A 24,016-nucleotide genomic window follows, 5' to 3' on the forward strand; every position below is an offset into this window, starting at 1 on the left:
TCATTAGATCGTTTTGTGAGTGTGGGTTTCATGGCACAAGAATAGGCCAGTCATAGCATCACCTATTTTGTGCTAAAGTAGAGCCTGAGGGACTGCTCAAGTGGCTCAGTGGTGAAGAACCTGCCTGCCAAACAGGAGCCCCAGGAGATGCAGGTTCGATCCCTGGGTCGGGAAGATCCTGGAGAGGGAAGTGGCAACCCGCTCCAGTGTTCTTGCTTGGGAAGTCCCATGGACAGAGGAGCCTGGTGGGCTGCAGGCCTTGGGGTTGCGAAGAGTCGGACACGACTGAACACAGTACAAAGCAGAGCCTGAAGATGGCTCCAGAGAGAATTCCTGTAAGGGGATAAGTGCAAAAATGAGAATCTATAAGACTTCCTTATAGGATTTTCTACTGTGTATGGGTTTCCACCTGGTCTATGTTTATTCTCCATTCTAAAAAGGAGTTGAGGGAGCTCACTTCTAGATATTTTGAAGTGTGGAGATTCCAAGGTCATGTCCCTGATTTTCTCTTATTGACTGCAGTTTCATCCCACCAAAAGCATCTAGTTTAGCCGCTAGCTTCTTGGAAGGGCTTTCTTTGTTTCCTGTGGCCTTTCTAGTTCTCACCATCACCCCCTGAGAATCGTAGCTGGCAGCATCACTGGTGGTCGTAGGCATGGATGACACTTAGTGGGCTTTGTTTCCTGCAAACGGGGAATTAGGATGATAGGTTTTCCAAATCAACTGTTTTTTGTTTGCTTTGTAGATATCCCCACACCTGATTCAGGAGTCAAAAAACTCAGACACCACTTAAGGCAGTTAGTGCTTTAAGTACAAAGTAGATAAACCATCAGTGAATGTGGATGTTATCATTGACAAACACTCAACAGCAGACTGTCTTGAATTGCAACGTTAGCTGTACCCCTGTATCAGAGAGAACCAGAATTACACCTGACCTCTCAGTGGTGGCAGGGGGGCGGGGTGGGGCAGGCGGTGCGGGACGACACTTACACACGGGACATCTTGTCGAGTGGCCTGTGTACAGTTGGTGCTCAATAAGTATCTGAACGAATGCGTTCAGTGTGGAGTGAATGTCTAGGGAAAAGCTGGTACTTAGGGACGCAAACCTATGGGAGGACTGGATGTGGCAGAAAGCTTGTGAAGCTTCTTAAATTGTGTGGAATTCTCTCTTCCCCATGTTTGAGGACATGAGCAGTGTACACCTTCATGTGGGTGCGTGTACAATTTTTTTTTTTATATGGCTATGCTGGGTTTTCATTGCTGCAAAGGCTTTTCTTGTTGCAGTGAGCAGGGGCGGCTCTTTAATTGTGGTTTGCAGGCTTCTCACTGCAGTGGCTTCTCTTGTTGCAGAGCACGTGCTCTAGAGCGTGTAGGTTTCGGTAGTGAGAGCTTGTGAGCTTAGTTGCTCCAAGGCATGTGGGATCTTCCCAGATTGAGGATGAAACCCTGTCTCTTGCTGTGGCAGGTGGAATTTTTACCACCTGAGTCACCAGGGAAGACCCATGTGCACGTTTTTTAACCTTATGTTTAATTCAGTTCAGCTCAGTCACTCAGTCGTGTCCAACTCTTTGTGACCCCACGGACTGCAGCACACCAGGCTTCCCTGTCCATCACCAACTCCCGGAGCTTGCTCAAACTCATGTCCATCGAGTTGGTGATGCCATCCAACCATCTCATCCTCTGTCGTTCTCTTTTCCTCCTGCCTTCAATCTTTCCCAGCATCATGGTCTTTTCCATTGAGTCAGTTCTTCATGTCAGGTGGCCAGAGTGTTGGAGCTTCAGCTTCAGCATCAGTCCTTCCAGTGAATATTCAGGACTGATCTCCTTTAGGATGGACTCATTGGATTTCCTTGTAGTCCAAGGGACTCTCAAGAGTCTTCTCCAGCATCACAGTTCAAAAGCATCAATTCTTTGGCACTCAGCTTTCCTTATAGTCCAACTCTCACATCCATACATGACCACTGGAAAAACCATAGCCTTGACTAGACAGACCTTTGTTGGCAAAGTAATGTCTCTGCTTTTTAATATGCTGTCTAGGTTGGTCATAGCTTTTCTTCCAAGGAATAAGCATCTTTTAATTTTATATTTAATTAGAAGGAGGTATAAGGTGGACATTCTGGGGAGAGAGGTTCCCTTCATGAGAACAGATATGAGGGTCTTCTGTCCATACAGCCTGGTATATCATCTCTCCCACCCTGAAATGTGATGAAGGGGACAGGTATTCACCTCTGCAGAAAACAGGCAAGCAAACCACAACTCTCTGAAGCCCCCCGACGCTTCCTGTTTTCCCAGGCATGTTTGCCACGGTGGCTGGGATCTCTCAGCGTGCACCTGTTCGCTGGTCGGAGAATGTGATCGGAGCAGCCGTCTGCTTCCCATATGTCGTCGCCTTGGATGACGAGTTCATCACCGTGCATAGCATGCTGGATCAGCAGCAGAAGCAGACCCTGCCCTTTAAGGAAGGCCACATCCTCCAGGATTTTGAAGGTACGAGTTTCCACCGAATTTTCAGGTGTTTTGTGATGGTATGTCTTCACTAAATGCTATAAGGAACCCCTGGGAACGTGGCCTCTTGCCGAGCACAGAAAATCCATAGGCAATGTGTGATACAGTCTTTGAGCTTCAGGGGCATGGAGATTAAAGGGAAATAGGCATTTAAACAAATAGCTACAGCATGTGAGAGCTTGACAGCAACGAATAAGGCCAGCTAGGAGAACAGATTAGGAAGGAGTTCTTAACCATACCAGGGAAGGCTTCTTGCAGGAGGTGGCATTTGAGCCAAACTTTTGAGGATGAGCTGGATTCAGCCAAGCACGTATGGTATGAAAGAACCTTTAGGCAGACAGAAAGGCACATGTGAGTCTGCACAGGAGGGAACCCCAGGTTCCAGATTGTGTAGGTCATTCAGCGTGACTGTGGTGCCCAGTATGTGAGGAGGGCCAGCAGGGGATGACGCCTCAGCAGATCAGGGCAGCCAGGGAGCCAACCACATGAGGGACCTATTGTGGCTCAGTGGTAAAGAAACTGCCTGCCAAGCAGGAGATGCGGCTTCCATCCCTGGGTCTGGAAGATCCCCTGGAGAAGGAAATGGCAACCCACTGCAATATTCTTGCCTGGGAAAGCCCGTAGACAGAGGAACCCAGTGGTCTGTAGTCCATGGGGTCTCAGAAGAGTCATACATGACTTAGTGACTAAATAACAAGAAGAACAGTTTTATCATGAGCATCTTCACATGTACTGAAAAGTTGAAGGAGAAACAAAGTGACTTCCCGTCCCCTGTTCACCTGGATTTGGCACTGGTTCACATTCAGCTGAGCCGTCTGGAAGTATGTAGAGGAGATCATGACACTGAATCCAGAGCCCTCCAGCAGGCATTTTCCCACATAACCCCAGAGCCCTTTCCACACCTTGGAAATGCACTCTCAGCCCTGCCCCTGGCCACATTTCCCGGTTCCCTAAGAACACCGCTCGTGATGTTGTCTTGAAGCCAAGAGCTCATGTGTATCTGTGCATTCATTGCCTTTGCCCCCAGGGCTCCCCACACACTGCCCTTCCTGTGTTAGGTGCTAGGGACACAGCCTGCTGAGACTTGTCATCCCACATGAGTGTATCAGCACTCAGCTTGGGCTCAACACGCACACGCACCGGAGAGCTTATTCACGACAATGTTACGTGCTCTGTGGGCTGAGGGTGGAAGCAGGCATGGGGGTCACTGGCACAGGGAGACTGGTGACTTAACTTCCCCAGGTGGGAACATGGGAAGCCTCCTGGAAGGAGGACCCAACGCGGAGTAGGGGCCAAATCTCGCAAGTGTGGGGGGATGGTGCTGGTTGGCATGGAGACAGAGGACACAGAGAAGACCGCCAGGCAGGGAGCCCAGGAAGGGGGGTGCAGGGGCGTCCAGTAGGAGAGACCAGGTGCTGGGCCTGGGCTGAAGGTGATGGGTCTTAAGGAGCGGGAAGCAGAAGGAGCAGGAAGATGTGGCTGACCCTGAACAACCTTCAGACAGAAAGACAAGGTCATTCCACTGCTTCCTGGGAACAGGCATTAGTTTAGTTTGAAACGCATCTCCAGAGAGAGCAGAACTCGCTCTCAGTGCTTGGCAGGAGGAGTTCTCTTGTGCGCAGGCCTGACTCTCCTTTGGGTTGTGCAGGACCTCATGGTGCCGAGGGTCATGGTCTCTCGTGGGAGGGAGGCGGTAACCCGGGACTCGGTGATCTGGGATAGTGGGCAAGTGCGAGATGTTAGCTTATGGTTCAGAATGGCGCCTTGTAATCTTAGTTCCTTATAAACTGACTCACCTGGAGAGAAAAGAGTTTTAAACAGCTTTATTTGAAAAAGTGAAAGTGTTCGTTGCTCAGTCACGTCCAACACTTTTGTGACCCATGGGCTGTAGCCCACCAGGCTCCTCTATCCATGGGATTTGCCAGACAAGAACACTGGCATGGGTTGCCATGACCTCCTCCCAGGGGATCTTTTAGACTGAGGGGTCAAACCCAGGTCTCCCGCTTTGCACGTCTTTTCCATCTGAGCCACCAGGGAAGCCCCAGCTTTATATGAGGAGTAGCATAATTCTTATTGCTCATTTTCCGTGATGGAGCTGTATAGCCTCATATGGATCTATTCAACTGGCTTTAAATTTATCAGCATTGTAGAATAAAAAAAGGCAAAGCATCTTTATGTCTTATACTTCAGAAATGTAGTGTTAAGAGTTTGCCTTCTTCTTATGATGGAAAGGAGACAGGGGCAGCATTAATTCCTGATTGCTGTGGCAATTCTGTGTTGGGAGAGCTGTGATGACACTGTTCAGACGTCAGCTCGTGCTCCTGTGCGGTGAACGCAGGGTGTTTTCTTGCTAGCACAATGTCCATTTGCCCTCCAACAGTGTTCCATTTCTTCCCAGGAAGAGTGATCGTTGCCACGAGTAAAGGTGTTTACATCTTGGTTCCGCTACCTCTGGAAAAACAAATACAGGACCTGTTAGCCAGCCGCCGAGTGGAGGAGGCTCTGGTTCTTGCAAAAGGCGCCCGGAGGAACATCCCAAAGGAAAAATTTCAGGTTTGTAGTCAGCAAGCCGTAAGGAAGCGTGCCTCCAAGCTGCTGATTAGAAAATGTTAGGATCTAAGGGCGCCGGGCCCTGCAGGCCACTTTGTGTCTGTCATTCAAGTTTCTCTGTGCATCCACATTGTACAGATAAGGATGCAGGCTGCAGGAGGGGGTCACGATGCCGGCAGAGGCCAAGTCAGGATTTGAGCCTCTGACATGATTCCCATGCTTAATACACCACATTGTATTTCCAGTCATGTTCTTCCAGAGTAGACTAAGGGTACTGTGATTACAAACGAAAAGATCCTCAGTGTAATTTGTTTCCCAGTGTAGAATTTATATTTGTCGGGATGGGGTTGAATTTTTTAAGTTTCTATTATCTGTAGGAAAAGCTTTGTGAACCATACTCGTAAATCGTCTAATACTGCCGGAATCCATCTAATTAATTCCCTTAGGAGAAAGCCTGTAATGCATTTAAGAAATGCTAGCTTTAATATCGTTGGTATGATCAATATAGTTGATGAAACAATCATGAATTATTCTCACATCTGAAGAAATCAGGTTTCCTAAAATTTGCTTCTTGATTGGTTGCAAGGTGAGTTCAGGTCATTCTATGTATTTGAGAATGATAAAGTGTAATATTGGTGCATGCATGCTTCTTACGAACATCTGAGTCACTCATGAAAGATTCTCATGAAATCAGAGTGATCCCCCTCTTGTTGGCCAGATTTACAGGACTATATGGTTTGTGGGATGAAGCTATGCTTTCTGGCCTCCATGGCTTTTTGCTACAGAAGGTAGATTAAAGGTGGAAAAAGTCAGAACCTGTCATTTATGGTCACAGGATAAATACTGATAAACTTTTCATCTTTATTCCTTATTTTAAAAATTTTTATTTAATTTTTTTGAAAATTTTATTGAATCAAAATAATTGATTTACAGTGTTGTGTTAATTACTGTTGTACAGCAGAGTGACTCAGTTATAAATATATATACATTCTTATTCATATTCTTTTCTGTTATTGTTATTGCAGGATATTGACTATAGTTCCTAGGTTGTGCTAGTGGTAAAGAACCTGCCCGTCAATGCAGAAGACGTAGGAGGTGTGGGTTCGATTCCTGGGTCTGGAAGATCCCCTGGAGAAGGAAATGGCAACCCACTCCAGTATTCTTGCCTAGAGAATCCCATGGACAGAGAGAGAAGCCTGGTGGGCTACCGTCCATGCAGTCGCAAAGACTTGGACACAACTGAGTGATTTAGCATACATGCACCCTGTGCTATGCAGTAGGACCTTGTTTATCTGTCCTGTATGCTGGCATCTGCTAATCCCAAACTCCCTATCCTCCCCTCACCCCAGCCCTGTTCCTTACGTTTTTCAAGTGAGATGATCTGCGAACTTTCAGCAGGGGGCAGCAAAGCACAAAGAAGAAAGCTGTCAGTTCAGGGCGTGTTTCTGAGCTGAGAGCACCTGTTTCTGCCTCCTGCATCACATTGTTTCCTTGTTCATTGCATCCTGGTGGGAAGGCCAGTGGGGCTCTAGTGGCCTCTGCTCTCAGCTCCTCTCCCCCTGGCAGTGGCCTCAGGGGCTCTGGGGTGTCTGGACGGGCACATATCAGGGATCCCCTCTTGGACACACCCAGGGACACACCTCAAATGTGTCGCATTTTCTTAAAGAGGCTTCCCATGTTCTTGAATTTTTGCTCCCCTCTTATTTTCCCACTAGCAGCCGAACAGTGGGCACTGGCTAGTGTTGGGCCCTTATCCTGCCTTCCTGTGTGATGTCCCTACTGGGGTGTGTCCATCTGGCACACCCCTGTCTTCCCCCACCCTGTTGTTTCAGACTCCTATTTGGGCCCAGGAGATGCAGCCTCAGTGACCTTGAACTTGGCCCTGGTTCTCATGCCTACATGACCACTGGGAACCCTCCTCCGTTTTGCTGGAATTGTGTTCACAGCCCCTTCCTGCCTGTCTGCAGCCCATCCTCCACGCTGCCGCCGAAGGAGCTTTCTGGCGTGTCCACAGCCCTTTGCTGTAGATCCTACAGTGGGCACCTCCTGGCCAGTCAGGTCCACCTCAGATGGCCTTGGTGGCTGCACCCTGCCCACATCCCCAGCCTCTCCCACCGCCTCTGTCCCCCTGTGACGTGGCCTCAGCCACCTACCACCTGTGTGCTGGGCAGGCACTCCAGAAGCATCCTGAGAACAGGTCAGAAATAACCAGCGTCACTGACCAAAGACAAGGGGGTCCTGGGGCAGACAGCTGCCGCTGGGCGCCCCTCGGGAGTCTGGGCTGGCCTCCCGCCCCTGCCCCATTGCTTTCTTCCCTTGTTATTTGTGCTGGTTTTTGTCAGTGGAGAAAACATCCATCATCCAGCAAATACAGGGTTTTTTGCTTTTTAGATTTTTTTTTTTTAACGTGGGCCATTTAAAAAATCTTTATTGAATTTGTTACAGTATTGTTTCTGTTTTTCGGCTGCAAAGCTTGTGGGATCTTAGTTCCCCAACCAGGGATCGAACCCACACCCCTTGCCTTGGAAGGCAAAGTCTTAACCACTGGACCACCAGGGAAGTCCCCTAAAATATGGTTTCTATTCTGTGCTTACATGTCTCTTCTCTGAATCTGCCCCATCCTTCCAGGCAGCACTGACTCCTCTGAGCTCCCACAGTAATCCCTGTTAACCTATAACACACAGCCGTTTACTCCCCAACTCCAGCTCACTCCTTCCCGAGTCCTGGGCAGACACTCGCCTCCGTTTCCCTCGGCCCCTGCTTGCGCCTGGGGCTGAACAACGAGGAATGAGTGATGAGTGATTCAGAGCTTTGAACTGGTCTTCAAACAGCTAGGCTCTGTGGATCCAGGAGCAGAAGAGTTTTTGTTTAAAATAGAACCATGAGAGGAAAAGAAGACAGTATTGACAAAAGAGTTCAGAGATAACGTCGCATTCATATTAATGTGTTTTTAAGGGTTGACTGTGACTCTTACAGGATTAGATATGTTACTTATTTTAACTTTAGGAGGCTTGCAAACAAATGCCAGACCCTGGGCTCAGGAAAACCAGAAAGTGGGGCGGGAAAGAAACCAGAAGTTGAGGGGACTGGCTTTTCACAGTTCACCTGTCTCTCCATTAAAGCGAGTGTTGGTTTTGCTTCACTGAGTTCTGAACTAGGGAGGGATTTATGGAGAAGTTTAACTGTGGGACTCGGATTAAAGGAATATTCCTTCGAGATCCAAAAGGTGAGAAGGCTTAGATCTTTAAGAAGCCCAGCTTAAATTATATTAAGGTTTGGGACGCTGTAAAGAAAGAGGCAATAAGGGGATATTTACAGACATAGGTGTGTGTCTTACAGAAAGCTTGCTTGATATGTATCATGTAGTATGGATAGTGTCATATTTAGGCTTGAGCTTTGATACCTGTTTTTTTTTTTCCTATTTCATCTAAAACTATTTCACTATGTATCTTCAAAAGACAAGAAAGCCCCCCTTTGAAATGTAAGCATCACATACATCTCTGAAATAAACACTGATTCCTTCCTGGGTTGGGGTGTCCCATCTGCCCGAGAGTCCCCAGTTGTCCTGTGAATGTTTGCATCTTGCATCCTTTTTATCCTGGAGCGAAATCCTGCTAGGGCTGCACTGAAAGATTTCTCTGTTTCAGAGTCATGGGGCCCAGTTCTCCGAGCTGGTCTGCCACCTACTCTTTCCTGTATATACTTAGGTTCCTTCATTTCGTTTGACTTTTGCTTTATAAAGATTGCTTTATTTATTTATTTTTGGCCGTCCTGGGCCTTTGTTGCTGTGCATGGGCTTTCTCTAGTTCCTCCAAGCAGGGGATACTCTCTAGCTGGGGTGTGCAGGCTTCTCATTGCAGTGGTTTCTCTCGTTGTGGAGCACTGGCTCCAGGCTTGCGGGCTTCAGTAGTTGTGGTTCCCTGGCTTCTGAGCTCAAGCTCAGTAGCTGTGGCACACAGACTTCGTTGCTTCGCAGCATGTGGGGTCTTAGCTCCCTGACCAGGGATCCAACCCACGTCCCCTTCATGGCAAGGTGGCTTCTTAACCACTGGACCACCAGGGGAGTCCTCAAAGTGGAGTTTCATAAAAAGTGATCAGGTCAGCAGGTGATTACGAAACAGCAGGTACTATGCCAGGGTGTGAGGATGCTAAGATGAATAATGGAGTGGCTTCAAGGAATTGATAGCTTCTTGAGCAGCAGAGTGTTCTGGAAAGGGGAGGGTTCTAAACGTGACTAGAGTCTTCAGTTGTGAGGCGGTGCAGGTGTGAGCTGAGGTGCTGGAGCCAGTGAGGACATAGCAGAGATGGCTCCACAAAGCCTTTCAGACAAAGGTGGACAGAGCTCACAGCTGATCAGCCGGGCAGTGATGGGGTCGGAGTGGAATTGAAGACACCACAGGGCATCTTATTTTTTTTCTTTTGAATTTTTGATTTTGTATTGGAGAATAGCCAATGAATAACATTGTGATAGTTTCAGGTGAATGAGGAAGGGACTCAGCCACACATATACATGTATCGGTTCACATCTTCCCTGAGTGTGCTACTATTTCTGGAAGTTTCCAGAATGAAGAGCTCCGCGGTCCAGGAAATCTGGGCAGGACCAGATGAGACAAAGATAGATGGTGCTTGTACTACGGGAATCCTCAGACTGTGACTTGTGGGCATGGCTATGCGTCCCCAGTGGGGGAGGGGACGGAAGGCATAGCATCTCCCCAGCTTCAGCAGAAAAGCCTGCTTATTGATCTGTCGTTAAATGAGATGGACCCCGTGCTCTAAGGGATGCTCCAAAATGCCGCTGTGAAGAGAGTTCCGCGAGAGTGAAGAGGGGTGGGCAGCTTCTAGGCTACTGGGAACACTGGCCTTGTTGACATCTGTCTGAGCACTCGAGGTAGCAGCGATCAAGAAAGCCAGGGAGGGTGGGAGGGGGAATACGGACCAGTGGGAAAAACTGAAAATGTTCGTCGCTCAGTCGTGTCTGACTCTTTGTGACCCCATGGACTGTAGCCTGCCAGGCTACTCTGACCATGGGATTCTCCAGCAAGAATACTGGAGTGGGTTGCCATTTCCTTCTCCAGGCGATCCTCCTGACTCAGGGATCGAACCCTGAGTCTGCAGGTGGATGCTTTACGACAGAGCCATCAGGGAAGCCCAAAGTATGTTAGTGACTCTTTGTGATACAGACCACGATGGATGGGAAATCATGAAGAAGAAGGAGCAATGATTATTCAGAGAACAACTTGATCTCAGGAACAAGGGGTGGATTGATATATATGTGTGTATACTAACGTGTTGAGAATAGTTTCGTGTAAGCCTTGTCTCTTCCTTACCATGGAACTTCAGGATTCCCTGTAATAATTAACGTATAGTCTGGGTTGTGACCAGCACCTGAGTTTCCCTCCCTTGGTGAGTGACTCCAGCTGGTCTGAGCGACAACGCCTGTGTCCCCTGCAGGTCATGTACCGGCGGATCCTGCTGCAGGCGGGCTTCATACAGTTTGCACAGCTCCAGTTCCTAGAGGCTAAAGAACTCTTCAGGTAACTCGAGGTGTCGGCAGCAAGCCCTCCTGTGTCCCTGCGGTTGGGCCTCGGTCGTCACTGGGGTGCTGTGACGGGGAGTCATGCGGGCGCAGCGCTCTGGGGGGCCCCCGTAGCCCAGGGGTCACTGCCGTGGGTCTTGAGGGTGGGGCTGATGAGAGGAGTACAGAGTGGTCCTGGGAGAGAGGAGAAGGCAGTTCTAAAGCACCTGTGATGACCTGTGGGTTCCCTGAGGGCTTGGCTTCCCTTTGCTCCAGGGATTTTAACTAACTGAAGGCTGTGAGTCTAGAGAGAGAGCAGGTGGGTTTATGAGGACTATTCTTGTTCCAGAGACACTGTGAACCATGTGCTCCTGACTCAGTGTCTTAGGAAGCCATGGGCCCTTCTGTATGTCATGAATCCTGCACACGGGGGCCCCCTCCCACCACCCCCACTCCCTACATGGCCCAGCAGCCCTTCTTCTGGTGGTGGGGCCAAAGGGGGTGGTCAGGTGTGTGCTCTGGGGTCAGCACCTGTTTATGTTCGTTCCGCACTCATGCCGAAGATCAAATTGCACCTGCTTTGATAGCCCTTAAACGTCCCACGAAGGTGTGGTCTGCAGAGTAAGTTTTCTAAACGTCCAAGCAGAACAGACTGTGCACTTCGAAGCCGTGAAGGAGGAGGTGTGCACAGAGCCTCTGAATCCGCCTTTGGTCAGAGGTGCGCTGCCGCTGCCGTTCCCTCCTGCCCGGGTGTGCAGGGGCCATGGCCCCCTCAGCCCTGGGCGTGTGATGTCCTCGGCGGCCGAGCCCGCTCTTCCATCGTGGGGCCTGAGGCTGGCGGAGCACGGTGCTGGGCTCTTGCACCCTCCCGTCTCTCCGCTTCACACAGTCCGCCCCTGTGATTGCAGGAGCGGCCAGCTCGACGTGCGGGAGCTCATCTCCCTGTACCCGCTCCTGCTGCCCACGTCCTCCTCGTTCACCCGCTCCCACCCGCCCCTGCATGAGTTCGCAGACCTCAACCAGCTGACCCAGGGTGACCAGGACAAGGTGGCCAAATGCAAGCGCTTCCTCATGAGTTACCTGAACGAGGTCCGCAGCACGGAGGTGGCCAACGGCTACAAGGAGGACATCGACACGGCCCTGCTCAAGCTGTACGCCGAGGCCGACCACGACAGCCTGCTGGACCTGCTGGTCACTGAGAACTTTTGTCTGCTGCCCGACAGCGCCGCCTGGCTGGAGAAGCACAAAAAGTGAGTATCTTTCCATCCCCACCCCAGACGCTCCCCAGGGGCTCCCCGCCTGGCCCTTCCCCACCCCCCACCCTCGCATGCTGTTGTGCTGCTGAGGAACCAGAGGGACTTCTGAGTCCCACACCTTCCTCCAGGGACCACCTGTCACCCTTGGGTTCATCAGCCCCATCACGGTCTGCAGACCAACCAAAGGGGTCTCAGAGACATGTCATGTCAGTCACTCAGATGGGTCTAGTTCTTGGCGACGCCATGGACTGTAGCCCGGCAGGCTCCTCTGTCCATGGGATTTCCCAGGCAAGAGTACTGGAGTGGGTTGCCGTTTCCTTCTCCAGGGGATCTTCCTGACCCAGGGACTGAACCCGCATCTCCTGCACTGCAGGCAGATTCTTCCCCGTTTGAGCGACCAGGAAGTCCTCCATACTAACCCTTAATGACAGAACATGCAGTCATGGGCCTCGTGAGTCCATGCACTGTCCAGTCTCCGCCATGCTCCTTCTCGATGGGATGGGCCTGTGCTAGCTGCCACACGTGTGTTGGTCAAATGATAGCTCACTTCAGCCACTGATGACCAGATTGAATGGAGAGGCGGATACCTGGATAAGTAGATAGCAAGGTGGGCTTCCTGATCCTATGGACGAAAGGGATCAAACTTTGCCTTCATTACAGGCATGAGCTGGTTGGTGCCCATCCCCTTGCCAACCGACTGCCGGGTACCATGGGGGCCTGTTTACAGTGATGACCCGACTAGACCAGCTTCATCCTGGGGCCAGTGGCCTAAGCCTTCCGGGCCTGGGCTGGGGGTTTCTTTAAAAATGAGGGGTGTTGGGTGCTCCCTGTAAGATTCTCTGTCTGTGACCTTTGTTAAGCATGTGACGTGCCAGAGGTGCTGGTCAAATCCTGCGGGGACAGGGGCTCACAACCCAAACCCTGTTCAGGTGCGGGACGTCACGGGTCGGTGACTGGCCTCCACGCAGGCAGTGTCTTCTTCAGCCGTTTCGCTGAGTTTCCAGAATGCACTGTGGAGCAGAGTGATTTATGAAGGAACCAGACAATGCCCTGACCTCCGGTGGCAGCGTGCTGCGACTTGGGGCGGGAGGGTCCGGCGAGTCAGTGTAGCTCTCTAAAAGCTTCCTAGAGAAGAGAAAGGTTCCAGGGGATAGTTCAGTGTCTTTGCTCTTTGAGGGGAGAAGTCTGACAGTCCCTGGGGTAGCTTGCCGGGAGAGGAGGGGGACCAGGAGGGGACACCCCTAAGAGCTGAGGAGGTGGGAACAGCTCACGATCCAGGCAGTTCTGTGCTATCCCTGATCCTGTCCACTTAGAAATGAGAACACAAGGGCCACAGAGGGTGACCTTGTTCAAGGTCATAGAGTCCATGAGTGATGAAGCCTGGCTTGAAACTCAGGGCCCAGGACTCTGGGTGCCCCCCCCAAACCCCGCCACCCCGACTCTCCCTGACCTCCTGTTCTCTGCCATGCCTGCATGCTGTTGGCCTTTCTTGCTGTTCAGAATCCTCCCTTCCAGAAGAGCTCACACAGCCTCCCTTCCAAATAGTTTTCATTCCCCATGATGATTTTAATGGTGACCTGAAGAGATGGGAAATCATACTAGTGTTGGAAGTAAATTGTAAAGCAATTCCAAATGCCAGTTTCCATCGTATAACTGTAGTTTTTTTACTTTTCAGCTTATCTTAGATTTGAATATGGTCTTTTTGGGAAGTTGATAGGGAATACATTTTCATATAATAAGTAAATAAACAGAGATGGGGGTCTCTTTGCTGCTTGAAATGTGTTGTTGATCTGAGTTGAGCAGAACATGTGGGGCTGGGGAGAGGGCTGGGGGCATCGCGGTAGGGGTGCCGCCTCCAGCCTGTGGCCAGGAGAGGCTGCGGCATCGCGGTAGGGGTGCCGCCTCCAGCCTGTGGCCAGGAGAGGCTGCGCTGACCCGGTGCTGTCTTTCAGGTACTTTGCTCTGGGCCTGCTCTATCATTACAACCACCAAGATGCCGCTGCGGTTCAGGTGAGTTCAGAGACTTCTAGGCATTGTTGTAAAACCACGCTTAACTCTGAGTTACTTGAAAAAAGAAATCACAGACTGATAGAGACCACTCTTGCCTGATCACAGCCCTTTTTACAGAACAAAAGTGACACCGTTTTAGAAAGTGAATTCCCTGAGAAACACCAGCCAGGGATTTTCTTTTCTTTGCCTTTCCATCTCTCTAAAGAACATTGTTAAGATTGAGTTTTTTTAAAATGTGAGAAAAATAGGATTTCCTACTGAGCCACAAGGCCTGCGACATCATTGCCTTATGAGAAATTAAGACTGTGAGTAGTAGTTTGTCATTTCTACCATTAATGACAGCAAGTTTTCACAGGCAGCTGAGTTATCTGTCATCTGTGACAAAACTAAAGCTGATTAAGGCCAGTCGCTTGCCCGTGGGACCCCACTGGTCGGAGGGGAGCTAGGGTCTGAGCCAGTGCTCTGGGCCCTGGCAGGGGCTCTGTGCTCGAATGTCTCAGCCTGTCTCTTGTGTCTTTTGTGAGTGGCTGGGAACACCAGCAGTGCTCACAAACTCACCAAACATACCTGGTTGCTTTGACAAACTCCCATGATAACGTGATTGTGGAATAGGTTAAAAAAAAAAAATTTCTCATCGACATGTACCCCCATGGCTAAGACCAGATTTGGGGGTCTAAGATAGCATTTTCATTTTTTTAAACACCAAGTTGTAAGAATTATAGTTTGCTTTAAATGTATTAATAACATTAGCAGAGCTACATAGAGAGGAGTTTACAAAATTGAAATAATTAGGAATAAATCTCCATCTATGGCAGAATTTTTTTAATGACACATTTTAATGATTGTGTGAATAGTTGGGTTTGGGGAATTCAGCACTGAAGAAATTAGTAATATAGAAAACATTCATACACTGGTATCAGAATTGCAGCATTTACACTGCCCACCTGTTTCTTGGACTTCTTGCTGGGGATGTGGTTCAAAGGTCAGTGTGGACAGGTGGGTGAGGTCTGCGGCACAGGGATGATGCAAGACAGGCTCCTAGGCTGCACGCATCTCTTCCACCCCTCATGTTGCCAATTCATTCTGAGTCTCAAAGTAAGATTCCATTTACACGGCAGGGAAGTGTCTGAGTGAAATAGCAAAGGCCTTTATTAGGATCTGCCCTGGGCCCCGTGCCAATGGGAGTGAGAATGCCAGGGCACAGAGTCACTCAAGTGTTGGAAAGCACCTCCAAGGATGGCAGCCCAGAAGGGTCTTTAAAGTCAGGGATTCCTGTTATGAAGAAGATGGAAACGCCTAGCTGATGGATACAGGTGAATTTCTTCTCTGGCCAAACGTTGTCAATGATGATTTTATTTCAGGAAAAGACATTTTATAATGCATCCACATCGCCCCATATTTTATATTTACCATTTGTATTACTGAGATCTCATTAGAAAGGAAAGAAAGAGAACTTGATGCTTTATGTTCTTGATTTCTTGGGCTGTGTCCTCTATATTTTTTTTTTATTTGTTAGAAAAAATTAGCATGGACTTAAGCCTTTAAAGTTTGTGTTACCACTCTGAAATACTACAAGGCCAGGTAAGCACACGCACACCATCCCTAAGCTAGTTCTAAGCGGTCTGTGTCCTTCCACCCCACCCCTCCCGCTCCCCCTCTCCAGCTCTGGGTGAGCATCGTGAACGGGGACGTTCAGGACTCCACGCGCTCAGACCTGTATGAGTACATCGTGGACTTCCTCACCTACAGTGTTGACCCCGACCTCGTGTGGCGGCATGCCGACTGGGTCCTGCAGAGAAGTCAGGAGGTTTGTGCTTCAACAGTGCCTTCTTTGCAGGCGGGCGGTGTGTTCAGATGAGCTGGGGAAGGATCCCAGGCTGGTCACATGGTGGAACTGAGACGTGGGTCCTGGCTTATAGAACTCGGAGTCCATCCTCATCAGAGCTGTGCTGTGTTTTGGGGGTGTGGGGTGCGTGTGTGTGTGACAGAGCGTGCATGTGTAAGTCCAGGGACACGCTCCTCCCCCCTACCCCCCACCCCCGACCTCTGTAGCATTTCTTGGAAGATAGTGTTCTACTACAAGCTCCGGTTGACCGTCGGGAGGCAGCCTGGAGATGCTGGGATCCCTCGCAGGTCATGCACACAGTTTGTCTGTGCGTCTGGAGAACCAAGTTGACTGAATCTTCAGCCGCTTATATCTTCTTTCACTTACCATCCAGCAAGTAACCGTCCTTGTTTTGCTTGATCTGAGTGTAACAAAGCTGTTGCTTCACAGATTATGGAAACCTGCTACCTATAAATGTTTGGTTCCTTAGTTTCCAACCCTTTTATTTATTTAGTTTTAAGATTTTTTTTTTTAATGTGAACCATTTTCACAATCTTTATTGAATTTGCTACAATATTGCTTCTGCGTTATGTTTGGGGTTTTTTGCCCCTGAGGTGTGTGGGATCTTCACCCCCTGGCCGGGGGTTGAACCTGCACACCCTGCCTTGAAAGGCGAAGCCTGAACCACTAGACCGCCAGGGAAGTCCACTCCCGACTTTTTTAGAAGGCCCAGCTGGAGCTCTGGGTCATTTCCTGTCTGTGTCAGCACTCCACACTGCTCTGGTTTTCTGAACCATCACGATTTTGACAATGCTTTTACCCAAAGCATGCAGCACTCACAATAAAGATAAGATGGGGTCTTTGAAAAGCACGATGACCAAATGGCTACTCTTCTTTCAGGTCGGAGTTCAGGTTTTCACCAAGAGACCACTGGACGAACAGCAGAGTGGTTTTAACCCAGATGATATCATCAGTTGCCTTAAGAAATACCCTCAAGCCCTGGTTAAGTACCTGGAGCATCTCGTCACAGACAGGAGACTGCAGGTGAGGCCCGGCTCTCAGGCCAACATTGTGGGTTTTCGGGGGCCCCATGGGTACCTGAACTTGGCCAATGGGTCTAACTGAAAGTCTCATGTTCCTGGCACTCAATCTATACTTGTGGGAGGTCAGAGAGGGAACCAGACATTTGTGAAAGAGACCGGAGGCCCAAGTGGGATTTGCTGGGATTTCACCAGCAAGTGGGATTTTACCCTCCACCTCCTGTCCCTTCCACTTACATTTTTCTTCTTTTTTTTTTTTCTTCCTTGTTATTATTCTTAAAGGAAATGAGCAAAGCTTCCCTTCTTTGGGGGCAGCTAAATCTTGTGGGTCTTACCTAAATCCTGTGGCCCTTACTTCTCAGAGTGAGATATTTTCCCCTCGATTCTATTTCATTCTATGTATTACTTATTTGGCTGCATTGGGTCTCATTTGTGGCACGTGGGATCTTCCTTGTGGCATGCGGGATCTTTTTTGCATCCTGTGGGCTTAGTTGCCCCCCCAGCATGTGGGATCCTAGCTCCCCAGCTAGGGATCAAGCCTGTGTCCCCCGCATTGGAAGGTGAAGCCTTAACCACCGGATCCCAGGGCAGTCTCCCAGTTTATATTCAGCTCCTCTGTCATGCTTTCTGAAAGCTTTCTCTCCAGTACTTGCCTTCTGTTGACCTGGAGGCCCTGCTCACTCACACATCCGGTCTCCTGCACATGCTGTCCGGGGTGGGGGTTGGGGGGTCTCCGTGCTCCCTGTGCACATGCTCTCCGTCTGCTCGCCCCCTGTCCTGCAGAAGGAGGAGTACCACACGCACCTGGCCGTCCTCTACCTGGACGAGGTGCTGCAGCAGAGGCCCGGCACCCCTGACAAGGGTGCAGAAGTGACCGAGACACAGGCGAAGCTGCGACGCCTGCTCCAGGAATCTGATCTCTACCGAGTCCACTTTCTGATGGGTGAGTGGATCCATTTAGCCTCTGTGGATAAACGTCAGAGGGTGGTGGGGGGCAAAGGGGCGGTCTGTGGGCCTCTGTGGCACCAAGTCAGCCTCCTGGAGGCCAGGGAAGCCTCCTATCTGTCCTCTGCCCTCTGGACATGGACAGGGCCCTTTAGCCAGTGACCCAGAGGCTGCCCAGGGTGCTGGGAGGTCTGTGCGTTCACTGAGCAGAGCTGCTTTGAACTTGCTCACTTGGCTTTGAAGCCCTCAGAGCAGTTCCTTCTGAGGCTCCGGCTGTGATGTGACTCTGTTGGCTGGCGCTGCCCCCAGCAGCCCACTTGGCCGCTCCAGACCGGGAGGAAGGCATCCTTCCTGGACAGGGTCCAGTTTTCACTTCCTCCAGGGCAGGGACCGCAGAGGCCATGTTGTCTGGCAGAGTGATCTGTCTCCTGCTCTATGGGCACCGTGGGATTTCCACGTTGCCCTTACTGGTTTAAAATATTTCTCTTTAGTAGCGTTTAACTCCAGTTTTTGCTGTTAGCTACAATCCTCTCTCATGGTTCATGGGAGGTGTGTCCTGTATAGCCCCCACAATGGAACTCACAGACACTACACCATCATGTCTGGCAAACCACTGGTCACAGTGTTTCCATCAGCTGGCCCATACAGAACCTTGTTTATGTTTGTTCTGTTGAAAGAGACTTTATTTAATGTATATTGTTGATTCACTGACACTGACCTCATGGCCAGAAAGAAGCACGTGACTCAGGCCCGCATGATGTTCCCGTGAAGAACTCTGTCCTAAGGCACCTGGTAGTCCTCCTGTATCTACACATCCCCAAATTGCAACCCAAGCCGGGTGTCCAGGTAGCCAGAGTGGCAGTGTTTAGGGGTGTCTGGGCAGCCTGGGGTATTTCCCAGGTGGCTCAGCAGTAAAGAATCTGCCTGCCAATGCAGGAGACAGAGGTTTGATCCCTGGGTCGGGAAGATCCCCTGGTGGAGGAAATGGCAACCCACTCTAGAATTCTTGCCCAGCAAATCCCATGGACAGAGGACCCTGGTGGGCTACAGTCTGTGGGGTCGCTGGGAGTCAGACACACCTGAGCAGCTGAGCACAGGCAGCCTGGGGGGGAGTCTCGGGGTTTCCACGTAGCCGGAGTTGCCTTGGGCACTCTAAAGCTCACGGCGCCGGCGGGCAGGTGCAAGGCTGGATGTCCCCCGCCTGGCATGGCTGCGCCAGTCCCTCACCGGCAGGTCCCACCCCGCAGACAGGACCCGGGGCGCCGGGCTGCCCCTGGAGAGTGCCATCCTGCACGGGAAGCTGGAGCAGCACGAGGAGGCTCTGCGCATCCTGGTCCACGAGCTGGCGGACTTCCCGGCGGCAGAGGACTACTGCCTGTGGCGCTCGGAGGGCCGGGACCCGCCCTACCGCCAGCGGCTGTTCCACCTGCTGCTGGCTGTCTACCTGGGCCCCGGCCCTGCCGCGCCCGAGCGGGCCGTGGCTGCCGTGGACTTGCTGAACCGCCACACCGTGGAGTTCGACGTGGCCCAGGTGCTGCAGCTGCTGCCGGGCACGTGGTCAGTGCAGCTGCTGCGCCCCTTCCTGATGGGTGCCGTGCGGGACAGCATCCATGCCCGGAGGACCACGCAGGTGGCCGTGGGCCTGGCCAGGTCTGAAAACCTCATCTACAAATATGACAAGGTGAGCGCGCGGCCCTCCTGGGGGAGACGTTTAGCGTTGACGTTAGCCCTGGAAAAACAGTCCTGGTCCAGTTTCTTCTCTATGACTTCGACACGCGGCGTGTGTGAGTCACTCACGCAGACACGGGGGTGGGAGCCAGGCTGGCAGGGGTGAGGCTGGGGCGGTCTCCCGCCCTGCAGACGCCAGCGATGAGGAGAGCGGAGGGAGGTGGTGGCCAGGCCGCAGTCCACACCGCAGGGCACGGTGTCACTCTGTCCATCCGGCATGTCCGTGCAGAATTGGCTTTCACAGAAGGGGGAGCAGGGACATGGGGTGTCACACAGAGCACGCGGGAGCCAGGTGTGGACTGCAGGTCGGCTCAGAGCCCCGCGTTCTGCATCCTGTCTTCACCTTCCAGGGCTGCTGTAACAGATAAGAGTGAACCCCACAGGCCAGCGGCTCAGATGACTCACAAACAGTTCTCCCTGTCTGGAGGCTGGAAGCCTGGAGATGCCGACTGATTCAGTGCCCTGTGAGGCCCCATCCTTGCTGTGTGCACAGGGCCGGGCATGGGCCCCCGTCTCCTCTAAGGGCCCTGCGGCCATCGTGGGGGCCCCGCCGCCAGACACCATCCCACTGAGGGTCAGGGCATCCACGTGGGGAGAGACACAGGCATTCAGTCCATAGCAGCCCCAGCTCATCAGAGGCTTCTCTCTGGTGAGGCCCATGTGCCCTGCGCCCAGCAGGATGTCCCTCCAGAACAGGAATCTGCAGGTTTCTCCCCCTGGGAAGACATCCTTGACCTCCCCCAGTGGAGAAGCCGAGGTCTGGAGGATCTGGCCTCCCTCCTCTGACCCGTCCTTGCCAGCCTCACTGTTTCCAGGACACGTGGAAGGAGCGGTGGGCCTGCCATTCCACACACACAGCCTTGCTATCCACCGGTTCCTCTGCCTATATCTCATCTCTTCTTTGTGTGCCTGGTGAATGGCTCCTTGAAACCCAGGCTCACCTCTGTCCCCCTGAAGCCTTCCCATCCCTCCACGCAGACTAGCACCCCAGTGCTCACCCAGTGCTGCGCCTGTGGTGTCCCTTCCCTGTGAGGCTTCGGGTACTCAGGGCAGGAGCTTCCTTGACTGATCTCCGTATTCCTGAGCCAAGGCTGGTGTTGTCTTGAAGGCGTCAAATGTTTGTTGAATGACTAAAGAAACTAACAAGTATGATGATTCCCCAAGCCACCAACAGGCTGACTTGCTGGGTTTACTCACGTGAATTGTGCAGAAAGGCTTTTAACTTACAGAACTCAAGTCCTGTGTTTCAGACAGGAAATAATAAAGTTGTATTAGTTTCATTAGTTGCCTTTAAAGAAAGGAAATTATATGTCCTGGGACAGGTCATGAATGTGCTACAGATAGACCACATGGCTTTGACCATGTCTCTTATCTGGCTTCACTTTTCTGGTTTGCAGACAGGGGTAGCAGGAATTAGATGACTTTCTTGGCCTCGTCAGCACTAACGCACCATGACTGCATAATGACTTTTTTGAATGCATCAGGGCTCAGAGAACATTTGAGAGAGGATCTTGGTGAGAAATGCCTCAACCAGAGAAGAAGCAATTACTTTTGTAAAATAAGAAGGCGGTTTTGTAGCTTTTGTGACTCTTCTAGTTCCTGAGGATAGTTTTGTTTATTTTCACTGTGAGATTCTGTTTCCAGAAATTGATGTTCAATCTGCCCCACCAGGGATGACATTAATAACTACCCAGGGGGCGATGCTCGTCAGCTCTGAAAACTGGTCACAGACGTCTCTGTCTTTTCTTTCCTTCTGCAGATGAAGCTCAAAGGAAGCTCTGTTCGACTCTCAGACAAAAAGCTTTGCCAGATGTGCCACAACCCCTTCCTCGAGCCCGTGTTCGTTAGGTACCCCAATGGCGGTCTCGTCCACACCCACTGCGCGGCTGGCAGACACACGGAGCCCAGCTCCCCCAGCGCCGGGGCTCGGACTTGAAGAGGCAGGACCTTGGGTCCTCACCTAGCCTGCCGGCTGCACAGACAGGAGGCTGTGACTGCTCTGCCAGTCGTCACCGGGTTCTGGGGAATTCGGTCCATGGGAAACAGGCTGCGGCCAGCCCCTGCCTCTGATGGAAACGGACAGTCTCTCCAATAGAGATATCCAGGTTTCCCCGTCCAGGGACATCGCCGCCCACAACAGACGTCTGCTCCCTGAAGAAGTGAGCCTTCCTGTACAGCCCAAACGAATCAGACCCCCACCCCTCGCCCTGATCTGTAGACACATGGGATCGTCTGCTCCAGGGTAACAGCGGGGACCTCATCCTGGTGGGTGAGTGGCCGGGGCACCCAGCTCTCCATCCTGATTGCCCGCCCACCGGCCACACCCGAGCCCTGCAGGACGGCTGACCTTGGGGAGGAATTTTTGTTCCTTCCCACTTCCCATCTGGTTCCCAGCCCCTAAAAGATCTGCCTGGGTGCCCCACCCTTCCTTTTGGGATTCCCTTCTGGCTGTCTCGAGAGTGAGGCTCTGAGAAGCCGTGGACGTGCCTGGAAGAGCTGCTCTTGGGTCTGGAGTCGTCGGTGGGGATGGCAACCCATGGCGTGTGGCCTGCTGGTTTGAAACTCCACGATTCACATGGTCAAGCAGAACCTTTTATTTGAAGTTCTGTCCTCTTCGTGGCTTTTCTCTAGTTTGAAAATTCACCCATCATGTTCGCTAGGGACGGTTTTCCTTATGAAAACATATCCACCCTTGATCACTTGGGAAATTAAAAGGGAAAGGTTGTGAGCACAAGCCGAGTGTGTTTGCTGGGGCGGCTGGTGGTCACCTCCACGCTGGGTGGGGTGGGCTGTGGGTGACAGCTCCTTCTGCACTGGGGGTCATCACCCTTCCCGGGGGAGCGCCGCCCCCCACAAGGAAGCCCAGGCAGGCTGCCTTACCTCCCAGCACTTTACATGCCTGCCCTGCGGCTTCCCAGACGCACAGGACAGAAGTCTCCCGCAACCTCGGCATCACAGGCCCGCATCCACTCTTGCCTCTCTGTCCAGCATCTCGGGGAAGCTGACGCTATGGTTACTTCACTGCCCTCCTCTGAATTTCTTCCTGCTGATGACTGACCGACCATCAGGGACTAAGAAGAAAGATGCCATGACCCCTGCTGTGAAGCTTGGCAGATACGCATAAGATACCTATGTGTGTGACGGGAGGACCCCCAGACCTGGCCTGTGTCCTCAGCCCAGGCCTTACGGACCAGGTGTAGAGCTCACCCACCTGCAGAAATGCTCTGTACTGACAACCGTCCGTGTTCTCGTCCCTCTTGTGATTCGAAGGGGCCGGGAAGCACAGGCACCCACGCACCTTCTCAGCTGCATCTCAGTCTCTATACAGAGTCAGTGATGAAGAAATTCTTGCAGCTCAGCCGTGTGCTGTGTGCAATACTGGGAATCAAAGCCGGGTCATGAATCTTGCCCTGTAGGTGGCCGTGAAGGCATGGTTATGTTCTTGGGGACGTTATCCTTACAGCTTGCTTGTGAGTTTGGGTTTATTCCTCAGAGAACAAGCAACTAGGACATGGAACTCTACACTTCTGAAAGCACTGTTTCTCTCCACGAGATGGGTACAATCCTGCAAAAGCCTCCTGGTTCCTAACTCGGGGGCACAGGTCTTTCTTTGCTCCACACTTTGATCGATATTTTGATGTTTGTTATCCTTTAGAATAATGGAACTAAAGTTGAACAGTTTTCTCTCTCTACTGAGCCCTCAAATGCAGCAGGATTCTGTGACCCTGTGCAGAATTGTAAAAACCTTGCCTCTCTAATCAACTCCCCCACCGACCAGGCCCCTTTCTCAAATTATATTTTTAAAAGTTGATGGTTCTTTCCAGAGCCCTGCTCTTTTGTGATCGTGCCGTTGATTAGAGGAATTAGAACCGTCACTCGCCCCTTACCTCCCTGGGTCGATTCGGTGTCACCTACCTAGTTAAAACAGCACGAAGTGGACACAGCTGACATTAATATTCTCTGGGCAAGACTTTAATTTCATGAGCTGTTAATCTGCTGTCGCTTATCAGGCATCCCCGTGGGAGGGTCGCGTGGGCTGTGGAGCCTTGGGCCTGTGCTCTGAGCTGGAAGGACCCCGGGGTGTGTGTGCAGGGGATCCCGGGGCCTTGGGTCCCACCCTCAAGTCCCTGCCCATCACACAGCCGGGGTGGCCTGGGCTTCCTGCTCGCCCTCCCATGGAGACCTGGCCCTTTACCCTTTAACCCCTGGGTGGGTCCGAAGTACACAAGATGTACAAATGTAAACTTGTTGATTTTATTAAAAATCCTTTTAATTCTTTGTTCCTCCTGTAGTTGTTTTTTAAATAAAAGTTATCTTGGTGAGAGGATGGTTTCCACTCCCAGGGCATCCAGCCTAAGGGGGTCCTAGAACTTAATCCTCAGCCCTGGCGGCCCCTCCCAGCTCCATCAAGGACTTGTATTGGCCGCCTCACAAATCTTTAGGTGTTACTTCACTAAATTGTAAACAATGCACTTGTGTCTCCTGCAAAGTCTTTAGGTGCTCCTGGACACTTTAAGGCCTTTGGATTCATCCTGCCTGCAAAGTCCAACAGAGGAGATTTCTGGTTACTTCTCTGACAGGTCACCTTTAGCCAAATACTCCTAAGGAAACTTTCTGCCCTTCAGTTTCTAGCCCTGAACTT

General features: G+C 51.3%; 1 protein-coding gene across 2 annotated transcripts in view; it reads left to right on the top strand.

Moving 5' to 3' along the window:
* Positions 1–23,657, top strand: part of TGFBRAP1 (transforming growth factor beta receptor associated protein 1) — a 31,549-nt gene extending 7,892 nt beyond the window's left edge. The window contains exons 3-12 of one of the 2 annotated variants that reach the window (XM_061155830.1): positions 2,293–2,487; positions 4,904–5,058; positions 10,507–10,589; positions 11,479–11,820; positions 13,779–13,836; positions 15,500–15,643; positions 16,562–16,705; positions 17,485–17,644; positions 18,894–19,327; positions 21,134–23,657. In XM_061155830.1, coding sequence (XP_061011813.1) covers positions 2,293–2,487; positions 4,904–5,058; positions 10,507–10,589; positions 11,479–11,820; positions 13,779–13,836; positions 15,500–15,643; positions 16,562–16,705; positions 17,485–17,644; positions 18,894–19,327; positions 21,134–21,310 — 1,892 coding nt within the window. In that variant the 3' untranslated portion in view covers positions 21,311–23,657. Of the gene's footprint in view, positions 1–2,292; positions 2,488–4,903; positions 5,059–10,506; positions 10,590–11,478; positions 11,821–13,778; positions 13,837–15,499; positions 15,644–16,561; positions 16,706–17,484; positions 17,645–18,865; positions 19,328–21,133 lie in introns of both variants that reach the window. The other variant, XM_061155831.1, reaches the window with a different exon arrangement.
* The last annotated feature ends 359 nt before the right edge of the window (positions 23,658–24,016 follow it).

Source organism: Dama dama, chromosome 11 (assembly GCF_033118175.1).
Source record: "Dama dama isolate Ldn47 chromosome 11, ASM3311817v1, whole genome shotgun sequence".
NCBI lineage: Eukaryota > Metazoa > Chordata > Mammalia > Artiodactyla > Cervidae > Dama > Dama dama.